The sequence below is a fragment of the Hippopotamus amphibius genome, chromosome 5, assembly GCF_030028045.1.
Source record: "Hippopotamus amphibius kiboko isolate mHipAmp2 chromosome 5, mHipAmp2.hap2, whole genome shotgun sequence".
NCBI lineage: Eukaryota > Metazoa > Chordata > Mammalia > Artiodactyla > Hippopotamidae > Hippopotamus > Hippopotamus amphibius.
This window is the reverse complement of record NC_080190.1, coordinates 10001-30666: the sequence shown is the minus strand read 5'-3', so window position 1 is coordinate 30666 and position 20666 is coordinate 10001. Positions and strand designations below refer to the sequence as shown.

Sequence of the window (20666 nt, the reverse complement as noted above, 5' to 3'; positions counted from 1 at the left end):
GCCTCCCAGGGGCCCAGACACAGGGCTTGGGGGCTGCTGGGCCTTGAGGTCCGGGCGTTTCCAGGGGTGGGATGACCCTGCCACTGCCCGCTGGAGCCCGCTCCTTCCCAGACTCAGGACACAGGAGGACCCTCCAAACCGAGCCCGTCCCCATGCTCAGATTTGCTCTCCTGATCCTGCAGACAGACCTGAGGGAAACAGGGCCTGGGATTCCCATACTGACGGTGTTCTGTGGAGTTTCCACCAGACCCCTTTCTGCCCTGTTCTGAGTAAATTACGAGTCCACCCATGCTGCCGTCACCTGATGAGCAGACTGGGAAGCCGAGGCTCCGAGAAGCCAAGCAAATCCCCCAGAAGCACAGGTGTGGGGCCGTGGTGTGGGGTCTGCACCCGCCGCCCACCCAGGGTGACAGGTTCCCCACCTGTTCCCTTCACCCCCACTCCTGGACCAGCTCACAGAGCCTCCTCTTAGGGGGATTCACGTCCCTACTTTAACAGGATTCGTCTTACAGTGCTGCTTTCGGAATCATCCGGAAGGCTTGTCACCCTGAAGCAGGTTCAGCCTCACGTCACCAGGGCCGCTTTCCTGGACCACACTCACCCCCTGCTCGTCCACTCCCAGCTCAGACCCAGAAAGGCCCCCTCGGGCCCCGAGCCCCAGGGCTCTGCCTGGGCGCCCACTCCCCTCCTGCCTGGTCCTTGCGTCTCATGTCGCCTGCAGGGTCACCAGGAGCTCCCGCCTGCCCTAGGCAGGCTGTCCGCTCTGTCCTGGGGAGGCCTCTGTGGTGTCAGGTGGGAGAAACAAGAGGTCCCCGTGGGGCCTCCCTCATGCAGCACAGTGGCCAGCACCCACCTACGGACCTCGTCACTCTGGATGGGCCCAGGCAGAGGTTCAGGGGGCCTGCAGCTTCTCCTGGTTCTCCTCTCACCCCAGCGCTGCCCACAGGGAAGTCACTAAGCAACTCTGTGCCGGCTGCACAGAGAGGACGCTCACTCACACGCCCCGCCCAGCACACGGGGCTCTTGTGGGCAGGCCCCTCCCAGGTCGTGGAGCTCCCCGGGCAGGCACCCAGCAGCACACGGGGCTCTCGTGGGCAGGCGCCTCCCAGGACATGGAGCTCCCCTGGGCAGGCACCCAGGCGCACAGGAACCGTGCACATAGGCCTTGTTGCACAGCACCCCTGGCTCACCTGTTGGTCAGAGCTGACCCTGAACACCGCAGGGCAGGACCTGAAGTAACAAACAGCAGCTCCTGGACAGGGCTGTGACCCTGGGCTTAACTCTGTGCAGCCTCCCTCCACCGGGTCTTCCAGAAGCTTCCACCACACCCAGGGTGCCAGGCCCCTGTCTCCACCCACCACCCCTCCTCTCCCTGACTCCTGAGTTCTTCTCATTAGGAGAGGGTCTTCTTGAGATTGTCTTCCGCTCATGGGCCAGTTAAAATGATTAGAAAACAAGCGAGCGCTGCAGCCCCATGTCCATCCTGACCCTCAAGACCCCACACCTGTTCCTTGCATGCAGCCGGCACAACTATGAGCCCCTGAAGGGTGGGGATTGGCTGGTCTGAGCGGCCTGAGCAGCCTGACCTGGCCGGCCCGCCCTCCCCAGGTGTGCCTGGGTTGAGAGCTATATAAACACCCCTCCAGGCAGCAGGGGCCTCTGCAGATGCACCTGACAGCTTACTCTCTGCCCCGTCAGCAGCCGCGGGGCTGGGCTGGTGGGAGGGCGTGAGCGGCCATGGCGTTTTGGGTGCCCCAGTCTGGGTGGGGCTCTGCTGGACGTTCCGCAGGAGGTGCCAGGCTGCCCCCTGCTGAGGAAGAGGATGTGTCACCCATACCTGCCGTTGCAAGTTTTCCCCGCAGAGGTGAGGACGCAAGAAAGAGAAGCAGTGGGGGCCAAGTCAGGAGGGGTAACTCAGGTAGGTAAATGGAAAGCCTCCAGGAGAGTGCCCGGGGCCAGGACCATCCTGCCTGGCCTGCAGGCACGAGCTCCGCCTGTGTGCTGTCACTGGTGTGTTTTGAAGCCCTTTCCTCCAGCCTTTAAAGTCTTTGTATATATTCAGGTGCTTTACCTGGGGAGGGTGGATGAGGTTCAGGAGCAGCTGGCCTGGGGGTCAGCTGACGTTTACTCAGAGACGCCTCTTCCTGGTCCACCAGCTTTCCAGTGAGGGCGCTCCTTGCGGGGGCTGCTACCTGCATGTGAGACAATTCCCCTCCTCTGACCACCTTCAGAATCGTTCATCCATGTAGCCAGTGTCCTGATTGGGTTTTCATCTGTGTAACTGGTGGGTTCTTTTTTTTTTTTTTTTTGGCACACGGGCTTAGTTGCTCCGTGGCATGTGGGATCTTCCTGGAGCTAGGATCGAACCCGTGACCTCTGCATTGGCAGGCGGATTCTTAACCACTGCGCCACCTAGGAAGCCAACTGGTGGGTTCTTAATTAGCAACGTGAATGGTGACAACAAAGGTCCTGAATCAGGATGGAAATACTTGCCTCACATGTGCAGGTGTAAGAACCTGGGGAGGCCGTGAGCAGCCGGCACCCTTGGGGATGGGCTTCAGACTTGGCCCCTCAACATTCTGGTGTCCAGCCACGGCTTTAGGATTCTGGGAGCCCAGTGCTGACTCTGAGGGTTCTGTAATCCAGCCTCTACCTGCCTTTAGTGCGACCCACACTTCCAGGATCCTACAGAGCAGGGTCTGTGTGACTGTTCTGTGGCTTCTCTAACAAATGACCACAAGCTGGGTTGTTTAAAACAATAGGAATTCATCCTCCCCCGTTCTGGAGACCAGACATCTGAAATCAAGGTGTTGCAGGGCTGAGGTCCCTCCAGAGGCTCCAGGATAGGGTTCTTCCTGCCTTTTCCAGCTTCTGGGGCTCCAGGCGTCCGTGGGCTGGTGGGCGCCTCCCTCCCATCTCTGCTTTTGTTTTCACGCGGCTTCTCCTCTGTATCTGTGTCTCTCCTCTTCTGTCTCATGTAAGGACTCTGTCAATTGGATTGAGGGCCACCCTAACCCAAGAGGACCTCACCTCAAGATCCTTAACTACATATACCAAGAGCCTTTTCCCAGCTATGGTCTTGTTCACATGTTCTGGGGGACACATTTTTTGGGGCCACTGTTCAACCCATTATCTGTGTGTAAAATAACCCACATTTGAGGAGATTACCAGGGTCCCGTATAGACCGGCACAGACAGCAGCCCTGTGGGTGGGGGTCTGGGGAGAATGAGGGCCCTGGAGTCACCTGGAAAGGATCAAGGCCTGGCGTCATCAGAAGGTGAGCTCTTCCACGCGGGGCCTGTGGAAACAACCACTCCATCCTGTCCGTGCAAAGGGGCCCAGGGCCAAGTCCAGAAATGGTTACCTTGCAAAGCTGGCTCTTCTGGGATTTCGTCATCAATAGCATCAGGTAACCAACAACTATGGACTCAGAGGAGTCGCTTTCTGGCTCATGATGACGGCACAGTCACTCTAGGCTCATCAAGTCTAGAACAGGAGTGTGTGAAAGAGATTGCAAAGCTTGGTTGTCACGGAAACCAAGCAGGGTTGTCAAGGTTGTCAAGGCAACTTCTTTAAGCTGAAGGCAGAGCTGGGGGAGCTGAACTCCAGGGATCTTTTAAAGGGGCTGCGCTGAAGCACCATCACCTGGGTGGTGGTCTCAGTGTGAGCTGTGGTTTGAGAAAAGTGTGATGAAACGAAGCCTTATCTTCTGTTACATTTGGGAGGGCTTTGTGAAGCACCTTGACTTTTAGGGCAAAGGTGTGTTACTGGAACAAAGTGCCCCCCCCCAATGGGCTGAAGCTCAAGATGTCTCTGTGCCCTTCATGTAATAGTCCAGGGCAGGTGGGTGTCGGGGCCCAGGCTCTGTCCGCCGTTTCTCCTCCGTGCTTCTGGGTGGAGGGCTCCAACCCGCAGGGGGTGGGGTGACCATACAGGCACCAGACACTTTGTCCTAGGACACAGGCAGGCCAAGGCCGGCACCACCTCCACCACGTCCCCTTGGTAACAGGAGAAACTGCACCCCAGCTTCAAGGGGTGGGAAGGCTGGGAGGTGCAGGGTAGCTGCGAACAGGAAGAAGGAGAACGGGTTCTGGTGGGCAGCTGGGCGGCTCTGCCGTGGCAGGGTCCCCTGCTTGTCACCGTGGGGTCGCCTGGACGCTGGTGCACCGTCTTTGGGTCCTTAGAAATGTGATCACACGTCAGCAGGAGCTGTTCGATGCTGTGTGGCTCTGGAAGTCCCGGAGGAGGCGGTCCGCAGCAGGTGACGCTGATGCCGTCCGTGGAGGTGGTGGAGCCGCAGGTCCGCACTTCAGACTGAAGGTGCCGAGGGGGGTGCACGTACGGGACAGAACCGTCTCGTGTGGATGTGGATCAGGCACGTGTAACATCAATGCTGTCACGTTAGTGCCTGACATCTATCGTGTGCCTCCCCTCAGGGACCCCCTCCTTGGTTCCCGAGGCTGCTGTCACTCACGTATGGGGGAATGGAGAGCGGGCCCTGTCCAGTCGGAACCCTGAGTTATCCTGCGTGTGAGCTGCGCGGGGCTGTCCTAACAAATACCGCAGACAGGGTAGTTTAAACAGGAGACCTGTGTCCCAGCCCTGGGCGCTGTCTGAGATCAAGGTGGTTCTCCTGAGGCCTCTCTCCTTGGCGTGTAGATAGCCATCGTCTCCCCATGTCCTCACGTGGTCTCCCCCTGTGCCCGTCTGTGTCCTAATCGCTTCCTGTGGGACACCAGTCCTATTGGATTAGGATCCACCCTAGTGACCACATTTTACCTCAATCACCTCTTTAAAAACCCCGTCTCCAAACACAGCCACATCCTGGGGTCCTGGAGGTTAGGGATTCAGCATGTGAATCTGTGGGGACACGACTGAGCCCACACCATCCTCTTTAGGAACACACACGTGCCTTGGTCCCTCCTTCCCTCAGGTCACATGAGGTGTTGTAATGGCTCAGGGAGGGGCCACTGGTGCAGAGTTTGTGTCCCAGCTGGGAAACCCTTCGCTGCCCTCTGATCACGCGGTGGCAGTGCCGGCCCCATCCTGAGGTGAGCCGTTCTCAGGTTTCGTGCCCTGTTGCCTGGCCTGCTGAGGGGCTCTGTGTCAGGGACGCAGGAGCCAGCAGCCTCGTGGGGATGCCAGGCACGCTCAGAGCGGGGACTCTCAGGGCCATGGTGGACGTCTCTCCCACCAGACACCCCAGCAAAAGTGGGGAAAACCTTTGGGGGGGGGGTTACAGGTGGAGAGGGTCACAGTCTCATGAATGCTTCAGAAGGACCATGTTGGGGTGGGATGTGAGAGGCACAGTGGGGCAGGGAGCTGTGTCAGGGCCTGATGGAGGGGTCGGACTTGGGCCAGGGCTGCAGGTGGAGAGGGGAATCCGTGTGAGGACTGGCCATAGGCTCTAGAGGAGCTGACAGTCACTGGGGCACAAGAAAGTCGGAGCCTGGGAGGCCCCAGTGTTACTGAACAGAGCTCAGGTCCTCCTGTCCAAGTGCAGCAGAGCCAGTCTACTGACACCACGTTGTGGTGAAGGAAAGTGCAGCGTTTATTGTAAAAGCACCAGTAGCTGGAGGACAGGTGGCTTGTGCTCTGAAACCCCAAACTCACTGAAGGATTCCATCAAAGCTATTTTAAAGGCCAGGGGAGGGCGGCGGGTGCAGGGTGTGTGATCAGCGGATGCACAGTTCTCTGGTTGATGAGGTGACAGGTGTGAACATTATGAATTCTTAGGCAGCAGTAGGTCTGGGGGCTCTGTGCTCAGGATCACCAGGTAGTTAATGTCTTCCATTTGGGGGTGGGTTTAGCATCTGTAAAACAACTCAGGAAGCCTGCATCCGATACTATTATCCAGGCACTTCAGAGAGGAGCTGCAGCAGAGCATATGGGGGAGGGCTCTGTCCGGGGAAGTCCCCCTAGGGTCCTGCTCGGTCCCAGCAGGTGTCTGGGCTCAGCCACCAGGGAGGTGGGGCTGCCTCCTGGGTGTGGGGAGCAGCAGGGTCGCCGTCCTCGGAGGGGCCTGTTGGCCCCAAGGTGAGATGGGGATGCGGTGGCTGGACAGAGGCGCCTGGCCTGGGTGAGGGGTCCAGGCTGGAAGGGTCACTGGAATCATTGCTGGGAGGAAGAGGAAAGGCCAGGCGGGGGCCGGTGGGTCACAGCAGACTAGGTGCAGGTGACGGTGGTCCTGCTGGAAGCAACTCGGAGCCAGAAAGGAGTGCCCATCAGGGGCTCAGCTTCATTCTCTGGTTCCTTTGCTTATCTGAAGCTTCCACTCCCCCAGCGAGGAGCCGGGCTCCCACCATCTGCCGTTTATCTATGCATTGCTCCTTTCCAGGTTTCGTGTACAGAGGTTTCAGCAATGTTAGCTACGTCACCCTGGAAAGAACGTCATAAAATAAAGCCCACTGTTTGTGTACAATCCATTTTGCCTTTAGCCTACAGATTCCATTCATTTCCAAAGTTCACTTAGGCTAGCACCTTTTACCCCATCCCCTAGAGTAAGTTTTCTCCATACATTTGTAAAGCAGTTAGATTCTGTCGCATTGTGTATTCCATCCTGCAACACTCCTACATTGTAAATAACTACATTTGAATAGGTTATGATTGACCCCTTGGTCTGTACAAGTCTGTGGGCTTAGACAAATGCGTAGCGACACGTCTCCATCCTAAAGTGTCACATGGAACACGTCAAACCCCCACCCCATGATCTGCTTATCATCTGTGTAGCTTTGCCTTTCCTAGAATGTTGTAAATGGGGTCATACCGTGTGCAGCCTCCTCAGACTGGGTTCTTTCCGTTAGCAATGTGCATGTAAGATTTACGCACGTCTTTCCATAGACGGATGGTTCATTCCTTTCTACTGATGGGTAGTATTCCATTGCACGTGTCTGGGAGGAAAAACAATTTTCCCTCTACTTTACAAGGTTCTTGGTTGAGACTCCCCCACCCCTGTAATAAATGATTACCAGGAGGAAAACAAGTTTAACAGCATGTATACCTCCTATGTACAGGGGGGATAGCAAGGAAAACGGAATCACTCCCTGACAGGACCAAAGCCATCCGCTTAGAAACCACCTTCAGCTAAAAACAGAAGACATGTGTTGGGGAAGGGGGGAAGCCTGTTATGGCAGGCTATCATGCAAAGCACCGTAAACAAGGGTATGATTGTTTGCAGATTTGTCAGGACTTCTCCACTGATAAGCTACTTGAGATTTAATTATCCTATTTCTGATGCAAAGAGGGACACACCCTTACAAATGGAGATTTCTCCATTGTAAAGGTCTTTCACAAAAGGGCAATCATAGTGTTCTGAGATTCTCTCTCTCTCTTTTTAAGCAGACTGAAATCTTCTGCCAGAGAGGCATATTTTGGGGTGACAGTTTCTACTTGCCTTGACATGGATGTACCCCACTTTGCTTATGCATTGATCTGTTGAGGGACATTCTGATTTCTTCAAGGTTTTAGCCACTTGAGTAGAGCTGCTGTGCATAATTGCATCTTTGTTTGCATTTGGATATAGATGTTCAAAGCAGTTGCCTAAATACTGGAAGCATGATTGTTTGGATCCCAAGATGAGAGTTTAGCTTTGGATAAAACTGCTAAGCTGTCTTACAAACTGGCTGAAGTGCGTCCCACCAGCAATGAAGGAGAATTCCTGTTGTTCCTCACTGTCTGCAGTTGGTGTTGTCATATTTTGAGTTTAGCAGTCCTAATAGGCGTGCTGTGATATCTCATGATTTTAATTTGTAATTCCCTAACAGTATATGATGTTGAGCATGTTTTTGTATGATTTTTACTGTGTTTTTTTTTTTTTTTTTTTTGCCGGGTGTCTGCTCAGATCCTTACCTTTTTTTTTTTTTTAAATGGAGTTGTTTCAGAGGTCTTTGTATATTTTGAGTCCAAATCCTTTCTCAGATATGAGTTTTACAAATATTTTTCTCCCAGTTGTGGTTTGTCTTTTGCTTTTGTAAATAAGGTCTTTGAGTAGATATCTTTAATTTTATAAACTCCCCAATATTCCTTTTTTCTTTTTTGGATTGCCTTTTTGTGTTGTATGTTAAAACTCAACGTTTATCATCTACAGACCAAACCCATGGTCATGTAGATTTTCTATGTTTATCTCTATAATTTTGATAGTTTTGCATTATAAATGTCTATTAATAAATCTGAGTGAATTTGGTCTCTACATTCATTTCCTTCTGTACTGTTTCAAGGTAATGATTCATTAACTATTTTGGAGAAGTCATGGGATATTTGACTTAAAATATTTCAATTTGAATTTCCACCGTTCCGTGGATGTAGCAGAACTGCCCTCAGGGGGCGGGGCCTCCGCTGAACGGTGAGGGCGGCTTGGGCTCCCCTCTCCCATTGGCTGGCAGGGAACGCAAAGCCCGCCTCTCTGGTCCGCGGGGAATGCGAGTTCTTCCCCGGGGACCTGGCTCCCAGCACAGCTGACGGGAGCCGCGTCTCCTCAGGACCTGCCGGAGGTGGTGCCGCTGCAGGAACAGGTGAGGAGACGTGGGGAGCAGCGTCCTGCGCGGGGCTGAGCGCGGAGGGCGTCTGTCCTCAGGGGACCCGGGAGAGGACGGGCCTGATGGGGAGAGCTGTGGGGTTTCAGTCCGCTCTTGTGTGTGGTAACACGATGGTGTCCAGTGTTGTGCTGGGGTGTGTGGGGTCCAGGGTCCCCAGCGCCGTGTATGGAGGGGACGGTCCTTTCCCCGGTGTATGCTCTTGGCACTGTTCTTATGAGTTAACGGACCACATACCTGTAAGTGTATTTCTGGGCTCTCTGTTCTTTTCTTCTGGTCTGTGTGCCCATTCCTGTGCCAATTCCACAGTGTTTTTTAGTGACTGTAGCTTTGTAATGTTGCTTGAAGTCAGAGAGGGAGATGTTTCCAGCCTGTTCTCCTTTTTCATTGTCGGTTGGGCTATTGTGGGTCCCTTTTTTTTTTTTTTAAGTTTGTTTTGGCTGCACTGTGTCTTTGTGGTGGCATGCGGGATCTAGTTCCCTGAGCAGGGATTGAACCTGGGCCCCTGCATTGGGAGCACAGAGTCTTACCCACTGGACCACCAGGGAAGTCCCTAGTCTAGGTCCTTTGTGGCTCCACACAAGTATTGAGAGTGTTTGTTTTGTTTTTGTGAAATATCTTTGGAATTTTGGTAGAGATTGTGTAAATGTGTACATTGCTTTGGGTAGAATGGACATTTTAACAATATTTTCACCCATGAGCCTGAGATATTTTTCCATTTTTTTGTGTGTCCAGTTTCTTTCATCAATGTCTTACAGTTTTCAGTGTGCAGGTCTTTCAAGTTCTTGGTTAAATTTATTCTGTTTTTTTTTTTGGGGGGGGGGATGCAATTGTAAATGGAATTGTTAATTTCTCTTTCTGATATTTTGTTATTAGTAAATAGAACTACAAATGATCCTGCAGTTATATTGAACTCATTTTTCAGTTCTGACAGTTTTTTGGTGGTTTTATGTGGAAAACTAGAATTCAGAAATCCCACTCTTTCAACTACATACACGACATCCACAGCATCCCAGACATAGTGGCTACTAATATAATCTTTCCCTGGTCCCTCTTAATACCGTGTGGACTCCTACAAGGGCGATTAGCATCCCCACTTTGGTTGAATTTGGTCTGGGTGAGTCTTGACCCCTATAGCGATGTTTGATGTAATCTCTGATTTTCTGGCATGCTGCTGACATAGTTGTACAAAAGTAATTTTCTAGTAAATTTCAAACGTTTACACTGTAAATAGCAGTAGACAGTTTTCTACATTCACACCAAATACTGCAGTGTGTTTTACCCAAAACAGGGCCACTCTCCCAGGGAACCAGCATATAACCCCCAAATGAGGACTATTTATGGTTTCCACATTATAATCCACAGGACCACTTCATCTTTCACCAGCTGCCCCAACTTTGTGGGCATGTCTTTTTCCATTCTAGTCCAGTTTTCTTTTCCTGGAACCATCCCTGGGGCTTTCCCTCATTTTCAAAAACTTCATGGATTTAAAGTACACAAGATGAGCGTGATCTGGGTGGCTTTTTCTGTGTGGCTTCTTTCACTTAGGACGTTTTCTGTGTTTTTCCATGTTGTAACGTATCATTTTTTTCATTGTGATTAAGAACATACAATATTCATTGTTTAAATCGTTTTAAGTATAGACTTCGATAGCATTCACTACATTCACATTGTTGTAAAAATATCCTCACCCTTCCTCTCCAGAACTTTTTCATTTTCCCTAAGTGAAGCTGTAACCAGTAACCACTAACTCTCCTCAACCTCTGGCAAGCTTCTACTTTGTCTTTGAATGTGACTTATCTGGATACCTCATGCTCGCGAATCATAGGATGTTTTTCCTTTTGCGTCTGGCTTGTTTCACTTACGTAATGACTTCAGGGTTCATCCGCATTGCAGCCTGTGTGAGAATTACCTTAGTTGTAAAGGTTGAATTAATTCCTTGTGTAGATGCTCCCTTGTGCGTATCCACTCATCTGCTGAAGGACACTGTGTTGTGTCCACCTCCTGGTTCCTGTGAATAGTGCTGCTATGAGTATGGGGTATAAATGTCTGTTCCAGCCGTTGCTCTGTAATACTTTGGGTGGACACCCTGGAGTGGAATTGAGGGATTCTACATTAATTCTATGTTAAAGTTAAAGGAGCCCCTACTGTTCTCCACAGCAGATGGACCATTTCACTCTATTCCTTTTTATGGCAGAAGAATGCAGCTTATGTATCTACCCTATTTGCTTATCCATTCACCTGTTGTTGGACATTTTAATTGTTTTTACCTTGGGTTGTTGTGAACAGTGTGGGTGTGAATATTGATGTACAAGTTTTTATTTGAACACCTGGTTCAATTCTTTGGGTATGTATCTAGGAGTGGAGTTGTTGAAACATATGATAATTACATTTTCATATTATTGAGAAAATGCCAAAGTTTCGCACACATAGATTACACCATTTTACATTTCCACAAGTAAAGTTTAAGCGTTCCAATTTCTCTACATTGCTGCCAACAGTTGTTATTTTTATTTGTTTTTAATACAACCATTCTAGTGTGTGTGAAGGTCGTGGTTTTAATTTGCATTTTCATCGTGACTACTCCTGTTTGACATCTTTTCATGTCCTTTGTCCATTTCAAAGAATGGGGTTGTTCTTTTGTTGAGTGGTAAAAGTTCTTGATATAGTCTGAATAAAAGACTCTTATCAGATACAATGTGCCAATATTTTCTTTCATTTTGTGGGCTGTCTTTTAACTTTCCGAATAGCCTCTTTTGATGTACAAAGGTTTGTAATTTTTTTTTTGATTTTTCTCTCTTTGAATTTAATGAGTTTACATCAAAAAATTAGGTAGTCATTTTACATTTAAGGAATAAAAATCTTTAAAAAAAATACAAAGAGTGAGAGGATTTTAACCAAGTTTACATTTCTTTTTGCTATAGTTAACAATTCATCTCTTCATATTGCAATGTGCAAATGCATTTGCAGCACCCATTACAATCATGAAACTAAATTTAAGGAAGTACATTGTTACTAATGGCCCTCAAACTGATTTACCTTCTATTAAAAACTCTACGGTACATAAGCCTTATGTAATAATGCTACTTAACAACCATGTGTCACGAGAACCATCACCAAAGTTTTCTGGAAATAAGTCCACACACAAATTAAATATTTAAAAAGTGAAATGTTCCTATTTTAACTTTAGCAAGATCTTCCTTTTTCATTGTTAAGAAACACTTTAACAGTTTTAAAGTAAAAGCTGTTTAGAGTAGAGTCCAGATAGCTAAAACTGTACTCCTGAGTTCAAACTTACAGATAAGTCTTTAGTAAATAGTTCTCGATAAAATATCCTCCCTCCCCAAACCCCTGCCCCAAATCTTGAATTTTTTCTTACAAAACTTTGGTCAAGAGTAGAAATATATCCAGGCAGATATGTATGCCATACGATAGCAAGAACAGTAAAGCCCAACTAATGACTTTGGGTTTTAGAAATAGAAGGCAATTAAAATGTACTCAAAGTTACATTAAGAAAAGCTTTCACTGGATAATATTGAAACAGTCACAAAGGTTAAGAAAATACTGATATCAAAGTACAAATGACTACAATGTTAAAATAGACAAAAACTACTATATAAGAGCCTCTTTTAAAATTAAAAATAAAGAACACAACACATGAGTCAGGATCGTTCTCCTGTTCTACTCATGAATTTTAAATTTAGTCTTTCTATTCATAGGGTTGGTGATGTTGACATCTAGTAGAGTTTCTGGTGACATCTGATGAAGTCTCGTTCCAACTTCAGAAGGTGGCTCTTCCCTAAGGAACTCCTTGATTTCGGGCACATCTTGGTCACTGTACAATTTCAAAGTAGTGCAGTATGGCCATGATGTGCTGAGGCATGAAGACATATCCTGTGTACAGTGCCATCCCCACGATGGAAACCAGCATGGAATTGAACACAGTCCGCTCCCAGGGCTCCAGCATGTAGAGCGCCATCACCAGCAGGTACTGGTAGTAGAACCAGGACATCTGCTTCCAGGCCCGCGCCAGCGCCATCCCTGCCACGCGCCGCCCGCGTTGCAGCCAAACGTCAGTCTGTCCGGCCGGCCTCCGGTTCGCGTCCTAGAGCCCCCGGCCGCCAGGCCCGCCTGCCCGCCCGCCACCCCGTGCCCATTGGCTGGCCCCCAAAGGTTTGTAATTTTGATGAAATTCAGTTTATTATTTTTTTTCTTTCATTGCTTGAGCTTTAGTGTCAGATGTAAGAAACTATTGCTAAATGCAAGGTCATGAATCCGTTGGTTTATTCCAGAGTACATACGCTTGGTGTCCACTAGGCTAGGGTTTAGGTCTGGGGTTCTAGTCAGTGTCATGGTTTAGGGGTCAGGGGTCAGGGTTGGAGGGTCAGGGTAGAGGATCTAGGGGTCTGGGGTTAGGGTGTTAGTGTTTGAGGTTAGGGTTCTTTATGGTTGGAGTTAGAGTTATGTTTAAGCATAACTGGCCCCCATTGCATTTCCTCTCTCCTCTCTGAGGTCTCCAGGATGCAGAGGAGTTTCCCAGGGTCACACATGAGTCAGGGAGTTAAGCTGGGCCACTGTTGTTCTACCCCCTAGACCTGGATTCAGAGAGAATGAAATGTCTGTACTTTCTGTTTAACATCGAACTTGATGTCAGTCAAGGGTTGTGGAGGGGGTAAATCACACATGGTTTCTTCCTGCCATCCCATCTAGGAAAGGTGGCGCTAGCCACACTTTGGGCAGCCTCAGGTTCTAGCACAGCCCAGACAGGAGGGCACTCAGCCTGCATGTATGGGTTTATTCAGGACTGGGTGTGGCAACCTGCCAGTCCCCCATGCTACCTTCTTGAGGGCTGGTGGGGCCCTCCTGGGACTGCAGGCATCCTTTGTCCCATCTGAGTGGGCATTATTAGACAATGAAGTCTCAGGAGAGTTCTTGACCTTTCATCATCTAGACAGGCATCTGTGGTCCTCTAGCTCAGTCCAGCCTGGGCCATGTCAAGACCCCATGGACAGTGACTGAGCTGACCATGTTGCTGTGCAGTAGAACAGCTGCCTGGGCAGTGTGGGCATTCCTTGGAGATGTTTCAACTACCAACACCCATGTGGTTGAGAAAAGGTCTCCCCTCACAAAGCCTCGTAGCCTGGCAAGAAAGGTACTAACCCTCCAAACATTCGAGTGTGACCCTGACACAGCAACCGCACAGCAGACCATCGCCCTGCAATCCTTTGTCCTTCCAGTTGTTTGAAACTTTTGACTTTCATATTCATGAAGAATCAAAGATACGGGAGTCACTGGGCCTCCCAGTGGGGGGTTCCTAGTGAGACTGCGTTGTCTTGGAGAGCCGTATGCATCCTTGTGGCCTCTGGAAAGCCTTCCAATTATGTGTTCCGTGGCATGGAGTCATTCTTGAGCCTCTCATTACTTCATTGCACAAGAGTTTCCTTACCATCCTAGCATTTGGTGTCTTCCTTTAGTAAAGGAGAGAGAAGAAACTGGAGAATGCACGACATTGTTCTTCAGGGATGGGTAATAAATATGGCCAGGGAGCTGGTATGACTCAAGGGCTCCCACCTCTCAGGGGCAGGAATGAGGTCTGTGTGTCTCCTGATGGCAGATGGGCTCTTCTGGACCAGCCTCTGAGATATGAGGACCTGATACCCAAGGCAGGAGACTTGAGTTTTCCGCCAACAGCGATCCTGCTTTTGTAGCAAGTGAGAGAGCTTCTTGTGGTCTTGGCAGGACTGTGAGAGCACTGGGTGAGGAGCTGCAGCCCCTGTCCCTAAGTGACCCCCTTTCTTCCTCTCCTGTCAGAATTTGTGCTGTGCAGTGAGCTGTCATTGACGTAGAACCTGCTGCTTTCTCCAGCCAGCATCTGTTCCCATGCCCAAGTCTATGCCTCAGTTTTCCTTTGGGAATTACATCTCACCTGCTTCCAGTCCAGATAGTTCCAGAAGGATGACCCCATGTTCCACCCAGCTTGGGGATGGGTTTACAACCCATATGTAGCCAGTTCCATTTTCCCTCTTCTGGTTCCTATTATGTCAAGGATGAGAATGTAACCCAAGCCAGGCCAAAGGCATTTAAAGTCATAACTTTTCTTGGAACCCAAGAAAAGGGGAAAGTCTGTTTGAGAAAATGAATGGTGAGTGGTTGTCAGCCTAGAATTGCTGTTGGCCCAAGGGCAGTGAGAGAGTCTGTGCCTGTCAGTGGGGTCCCCCAAAGGCACTGAGCAGGACAAAGCTTTGGAGAGGAGCAAGGTCACACAGAGAGAGTGTGAGCCACTGGACCTGCCAGGTCCAAACCCGTTCTTAAACTTGTCGCTTGCAAATATTAATTTATTGCTGGCATTACAATACATACTAATTTATTTAATTTCAGGAAGTGTGTCCAGTTGCTGGGAATAAAAAAATGTCCTAGTTGACACATCTGAATCAATGATCCCTGATCCTTCCTCAGGTGTCCTTACTCAGTGGGCATGGCTGGAGGAGATGAAGACACTGGAGGGGTCAGATATTAGGGGAGCTGTAAACAGCTCTGTCCCTGTTCCTTCCCCGTCCTGGGAGAGGGAAACCCTGGAACAGTGATCACCAGTAGGGGGAAGAGGTTCCCCAGTGGTTAATTGGTCTTTTTGTATTTTCCTGACTTTAGGGTCCTTTTTGGTCATGGGTCTTTGCAAAGAAATCACCTGTTTCCTCTAGATTTGCAGTTTGTTATGATAGGTTTCTCTTATTTGACCTTTAATTTTTCCTGTCCAATTTTCGACAGAATCATCACAAATAATGAACAAACATTGACACTTTATTATTAACTGAAGTCTATATTCATAGTCCCTTTGTTATCCCTTTCCTTGTTCCAGGACCACAGAGGACAGGGGGTCATCATGTCTGTTTAGTCTCTTCTGGGCTTTGACAGTTGCTCAGACTCTCCTTGTTTCTATGACCTTGACCGTGTGGAGGAGGACTGGTCAGGTATTGTGTAGACTGCCCTGCACTGGGATTTGCCTGATGTTTTTGTTGTGAGTAGACTTGGCTTTGCAAAAGCAGATCACTCTTCACTATGTATCCAGAGAACAGGCTCTCAAGGGAACGTCTCACTTATATTCTTAACCCTGGTCACCTAGCTGAGGTAGAGGTTGTCAAGTTTTCCCACAGCGAGGTTAATTTTTTCCATGTCCATACCGTATGTCTTCTTTGGGAGAAAGTCATAACGCAGAACCCACACTTGAGGAGAGAGGAGTTCGCTTCACATACTTGATGGACAGCTGAGTGTCTTCCTTTTATTAGAGAATAGGATTAAAACCTTACATGTGGAAGCGAAATATGCTCCGCTGACAACACATGGAAATACATGCATGTATCCCAGCCTTTGCATGTGCACATACAGATCTCTACATGGAAGTGTGTGTATCTATATGAGGCTAAAGATGCTTTATACTCATGTCTCCAACCTGATCTGTTAAGACATGGATATTGTAACCTTTTCCCTTTGTTTGTCTGTAACTTCCCACTCCAGTGGTTAGAAACCTAGCTTCTACCATTTGTCATTTATTGAATTCAGTGCTTCTTCATTCGATTCCTGATACACTGGTTCCAGTACTGTTAGCTACTACCCGCCATGGAAAAGAACTTACAGAGTCAGCTGCTTATGCATGGTACCTTGTGCCTCTGGCCTACAGATTTTGTTCATTTCCAAAGGTAACTTAGGTCCCACCCCCAACAGTGAGTTTTCTCATACATTTCTAAATCAGTTAGATTCTTTGCTGCATTTTCTGTATTCCAATGTTTGACATTCCCATATCATAAGTAACTAGATTTGAAAAGGTTATAATTGTTGGGTTGCCAAAAAATCTATGGGTGTAGACACATGCATAGTGGCAGGTATTCATCACTAAAGTATGATATGGAATATTTTAACCACATAATCCATACACTGTTTCCAAAATATATGTGTTCCACCTTTTGTACGATATCATATACATGAGGTCGTTAGGTGTGTAGCACTTCAGACTGGGTTCTTTCATGTAGCAATAAAGTGTTAGAGCAATTCTTTTTTCTATTTCTGTGACGGAGTTGATTCATTCCTTCATATCTCTGAATACTATTGCATTGCCTTATATGAGAGGAGAAATCATTGCCCCTCTACTCTTCTACATTCTTTATGGAGACGCACCTTATAAGAAAGGGAGGTGAACTGGAGAAAAATAGTTGAAAGTGTAATATACACCATGCGTACCTCCTGAGTACTTGAAAGATACCCAGAAAAACTGAGTCACTCCCTGAAATGGCCTGAACCGCTACCTTAAATGCTCTCCTCAGCTAAGAAGAAAATAGGGACGTTAGGGAATGTAGGAAGCTGTTTAACGGAGATTATTAGGCAAAGCCCAGTAAACAAGGGTATGTTGTTTATGGAGATTTACACCCAGGCCCATTCCATTGACAAGCTATTCTTTTCTTTTTTAAATTTATTCATTTATGTATGTATTGGCTATGTTGGGTCTTCGTTGCTGCACTTGGGCTTTCTCTAGCTGCAGAGAGTGGGGGCTACTCTTCCCTGTGGTGCGTGGGCTCCTCATTGCTGTGGCTTCTCTTGTTGTGGAGCACAGGCTCCAGACATGCAGGCTTCCGTCGTTGAGGCACATGGGTTCAATAGTTGAGGCTCACAGGATCTAGAGTGCAGCCTCAATAGCTGTGGCACACGGGCTTCGTTGCTCCACAGCATGTGGGATCGTCTTGGAGCAGGGATCGAACCCGTGTCCCCTGCATTTGCAGGTGGGTTCTTAACCACTGTGCTACCTAGGATGCCCAATATTGTGCATTTTTAGTTGGTGTTATGTGCAGTGTAGATGGTGACCACTGTCCTTCTCTGCAGTGTGGTGTCTAGTTTTCCTGGCACCTGTTGTTGATGGCTTTGGGTAGAATAAACATTTTAATAAGAATTTTTCTGATGCATGAGCATGGACAATTTTTTTCTATTGTATCTTCACTTTATCAATGCTTTATAATTTTCTGAGCATAGGTCTTTTATGTGCTTGCTTAAATTTATTCCTACATAGTTTGTTCTTTTTGATGGAATTGTAAATGGGATTTTTTTCTTAATGTTTCTTTCTGATGGTTCATTATTAGTGTATAGAAACAAAGCTAATTTGTGTATATTTATTCCATATTTTAAAACTGTACTGAATGTATTTTTGAACATATTTTTTGAAGTAATCTGAAAAATTGTAATGCTAAAATCTCACTCTTTCTACTGCATCCCAGGTAATCCACAGGACCCAAGACTTGGTGGCTACTAACGTACTCCTCCCACAGTGCCTCAATACCATGTGTACTCCTACAAGGGAAATAAGAATCACAACTTCGGTTGAAATTGGTCTGGGTAAGTCTTGGCCTGGGTAAGTCTTGGCCTCTATAACAAAGTTTGATGGCTGTCCTATCTGATTTTCTGGTATGGTATTGACGTGGTTGCTTTGAAATGTAATTCAGTTTCCAGTAATTTACAATGTATAGAAAAGTTTCCGTAATGACAAAAAGTGCACACTTACCCAAGGAAGCAGCACATAACCCCTCAATGAGGACGTCGTGATGTCCGCATTATTATTTACTACACAGGCCCACTTCAACTGTCACCCGCTGTCCCAACAGTATTTAAATGTCTTTTCCCATCCTGATCCAGTTTTATTTTTCTGGAACCATTACTGATTTTTCCCCTCATTTGGACAACCTTGATGGATTTAAAGCAAACAAGATAAGTATGGGATCTGGGTGACGTTTTTTGTATGGCTTTTTTCACTAAGGATGTTTTTAACAAATATCAGCAGAGCACTTTTTTTTATTGTCCTTAAAAATATAAGACATTATGCTATTTAATTCATTTTAAATGCACAGTTTTGTGGTATTCACTAGCTTCACATAGTTGAACACACAAGTTAAATAATGTGTATCTCCTGTGTGTATGTGAGATACAAGGAAACTGAGTAAGTTCCTGAAATGGCCCAAGATGTCACCTTAAATACCATCTTCACCTAAAAAGAAAAAAGGAAGGGTATAGTTGTTTCTGTCTACATTTATTTGATTGCATATGGTTTCCAGTTGATGGCTGTGTCACTCGTTTCGGAGAAGTCATGGGATATTTGGCTCCATTTCAGCTTGAATTTCCAAATTTAGAGGCTTCTGCAGGCTTGATTCAAGGTTTACCACCTTGATGTTGGATCAGGACATCCCAATGGTGTAACTAGTATTCATGGTTTGTTCCACAGTTGAAGTTCTGTGTGATATGAGTTCAGACGGGAGAAATTCAGGATAATTTCTATCTATTAAACATTTGTCCCTGTTCGAAAGGAAAAGAGAAATAAGGCCTACTTTATAAAAGTGTGTTCTAACTAATTGATGGTATAATGCCAACCTCATTTTTAAAAAATTTAGTTTATTGAAGTATCGTTGACACAATTTGTGTTAATTTCTGTTGTACAGCAAAGTGATTCAGATACACACACACACACACACACACAGAGTCTTTATCATATTCTCATTTCCATCATGGTTTATTACAGAATATTGAATATAGTTCCCTGTGCTGTACAGGCAGACCTTGTTGTTTATCTATTCTATGTATAATAATTTGCATCTGCTAACCCCCAAATTGCTATTCATCCCTACCTCTGCCTTCCCCTTGGCAACCACAAGTTTGTTTTCTGTATCTGCGAGTGTTTGTTTTGTAGATCTGTACATTTCTTTCTCATTTTCCATTCCACATGTAAGTGATGTCACATGGGATTTTTCGTTCTCTGACTTACGTTACTTAGTGTGGTGATCTCTAGGTCCATCGCTTTTGTTGCAAATGGAATTATATCATTCCTGTTTATGGCTGAGTAGCATTCCATTGTGTGTGTGTGTGTGTGTGTGTGTGTGTGTGTGTATAAACACACACTACATCTTTATCCATTCATTTGTTGATGGTTATTCAGGTTGCTTTCATGTCTTGGCAATTGTGAATAGTGCTGCTGTGAAGATGGTATTTAAGGTGATATCTTGGGCATGTATCTTTTTTTTTTTTAAAGAGGTCAGTTTCAAGTTCAATTATTAGGGCTGATTCAATGAAGAAGTCTTTATTTATGTAATTATATACATATTTATTGGCTGTGTTGGGTCTTTGTTGCTGCACATGGGCTTTCTGTAGTTGCGGCAAGTAGGGGGCTACTCCTCATGGTGGTGTGCGGGCTCCTCATTTTGGTGGCTTCTCTTGTTGTGGAGCACAGGCTCTAGGTGCGTGGGCTTCAGTAGTTGTGGCACAAGGGCTCAGTAGTTGTGGCTCACAGACTCCAGAGCACAGGCTCAGTAGTTGTGGCGCATGGGCTTTGTTGCTTCACGGCTTGTGGGATCTTCCTGGAGCAGGGATGGAACTAGTGTCCCCTGCATTGGCAGGCAGATTCTTAACCACTGTGCCACCTAGGAAGTCCCTGCATGTATCTTTTTTAACTATAGTTTTGCGTATATGCTCAGGAGTGGTATTGCTGGTTCCTATGGCAAGTCTACATTTAGTTTTTTGAGGAACCTGCATATTGTTTTCCATAGTGACAGTGCCAATTTACATTCGCACCAACAGTGTACTACCGTTTCTTTTCCTCCAACCCCCCTCCAGCATTTGTTATTTGTAGATTATTTTCTTGATGGCCACTCTGACCCCTGTGAGGTGGTATCTCATGGTAGCTTTGATGTGCATGGCTCTAGTAATTAGCGATGTGGAGCATCTTTTCATGTGCCTATTGTCCATCTGTATCTCTTCTTTGGAGAAATGTATATTTAGGCCTTCTGCCCATTTTTTGATTTTTTTTTCCATTGTATGAGCTGTTGGTATGTTTTGGAAAGTAGGCTCTTGTGGGACACATCATTTGGAAACATTTTCTCCCAAACAATTAGCACAGGTGCTAGGACCACAGGATACCGACATGCACAAGAATACATTTGGACTCTTACCTCCCTCATATGCAAAATCAACTGAAAATGGTTCAAAGACCTAGATGCAAGAACCAACATTATAAAAAAGAAACAAACCCAAAACTCATATAATAAAACAGGAGGATACATCTTTATGACCTTGGATTTGGCCATAATGTCTTAGATCTGCTACCCAAAGCAC

General features: G+C 47.1%; 1 protein-coding gene across 1 annotated transcript; it reads right to left on the bottom strand.

Moving 5' to 3' along the window:
- Window positions 1-11397: 11397 nt before the first annotated feature.
- LOC130853726 (serine palmitoyltransferase small subunit A-like) lies at window positions 11398-12612 on the bottom strand. The gene has a single exon (XM_057736001.1). It carries the CDS (start codon window positions 12568-12570, stop codon window positions 12364-12366), a length of 207 nt encoding a protein of 68 aa, XP_057591984.1. The 5' UTR covers window positions 12571-12612; the 3' UTR covers window positions 11398-12363.
- Between the last annotated feature and the right edge of the window lie 8054 nt (window positions 12613-20666).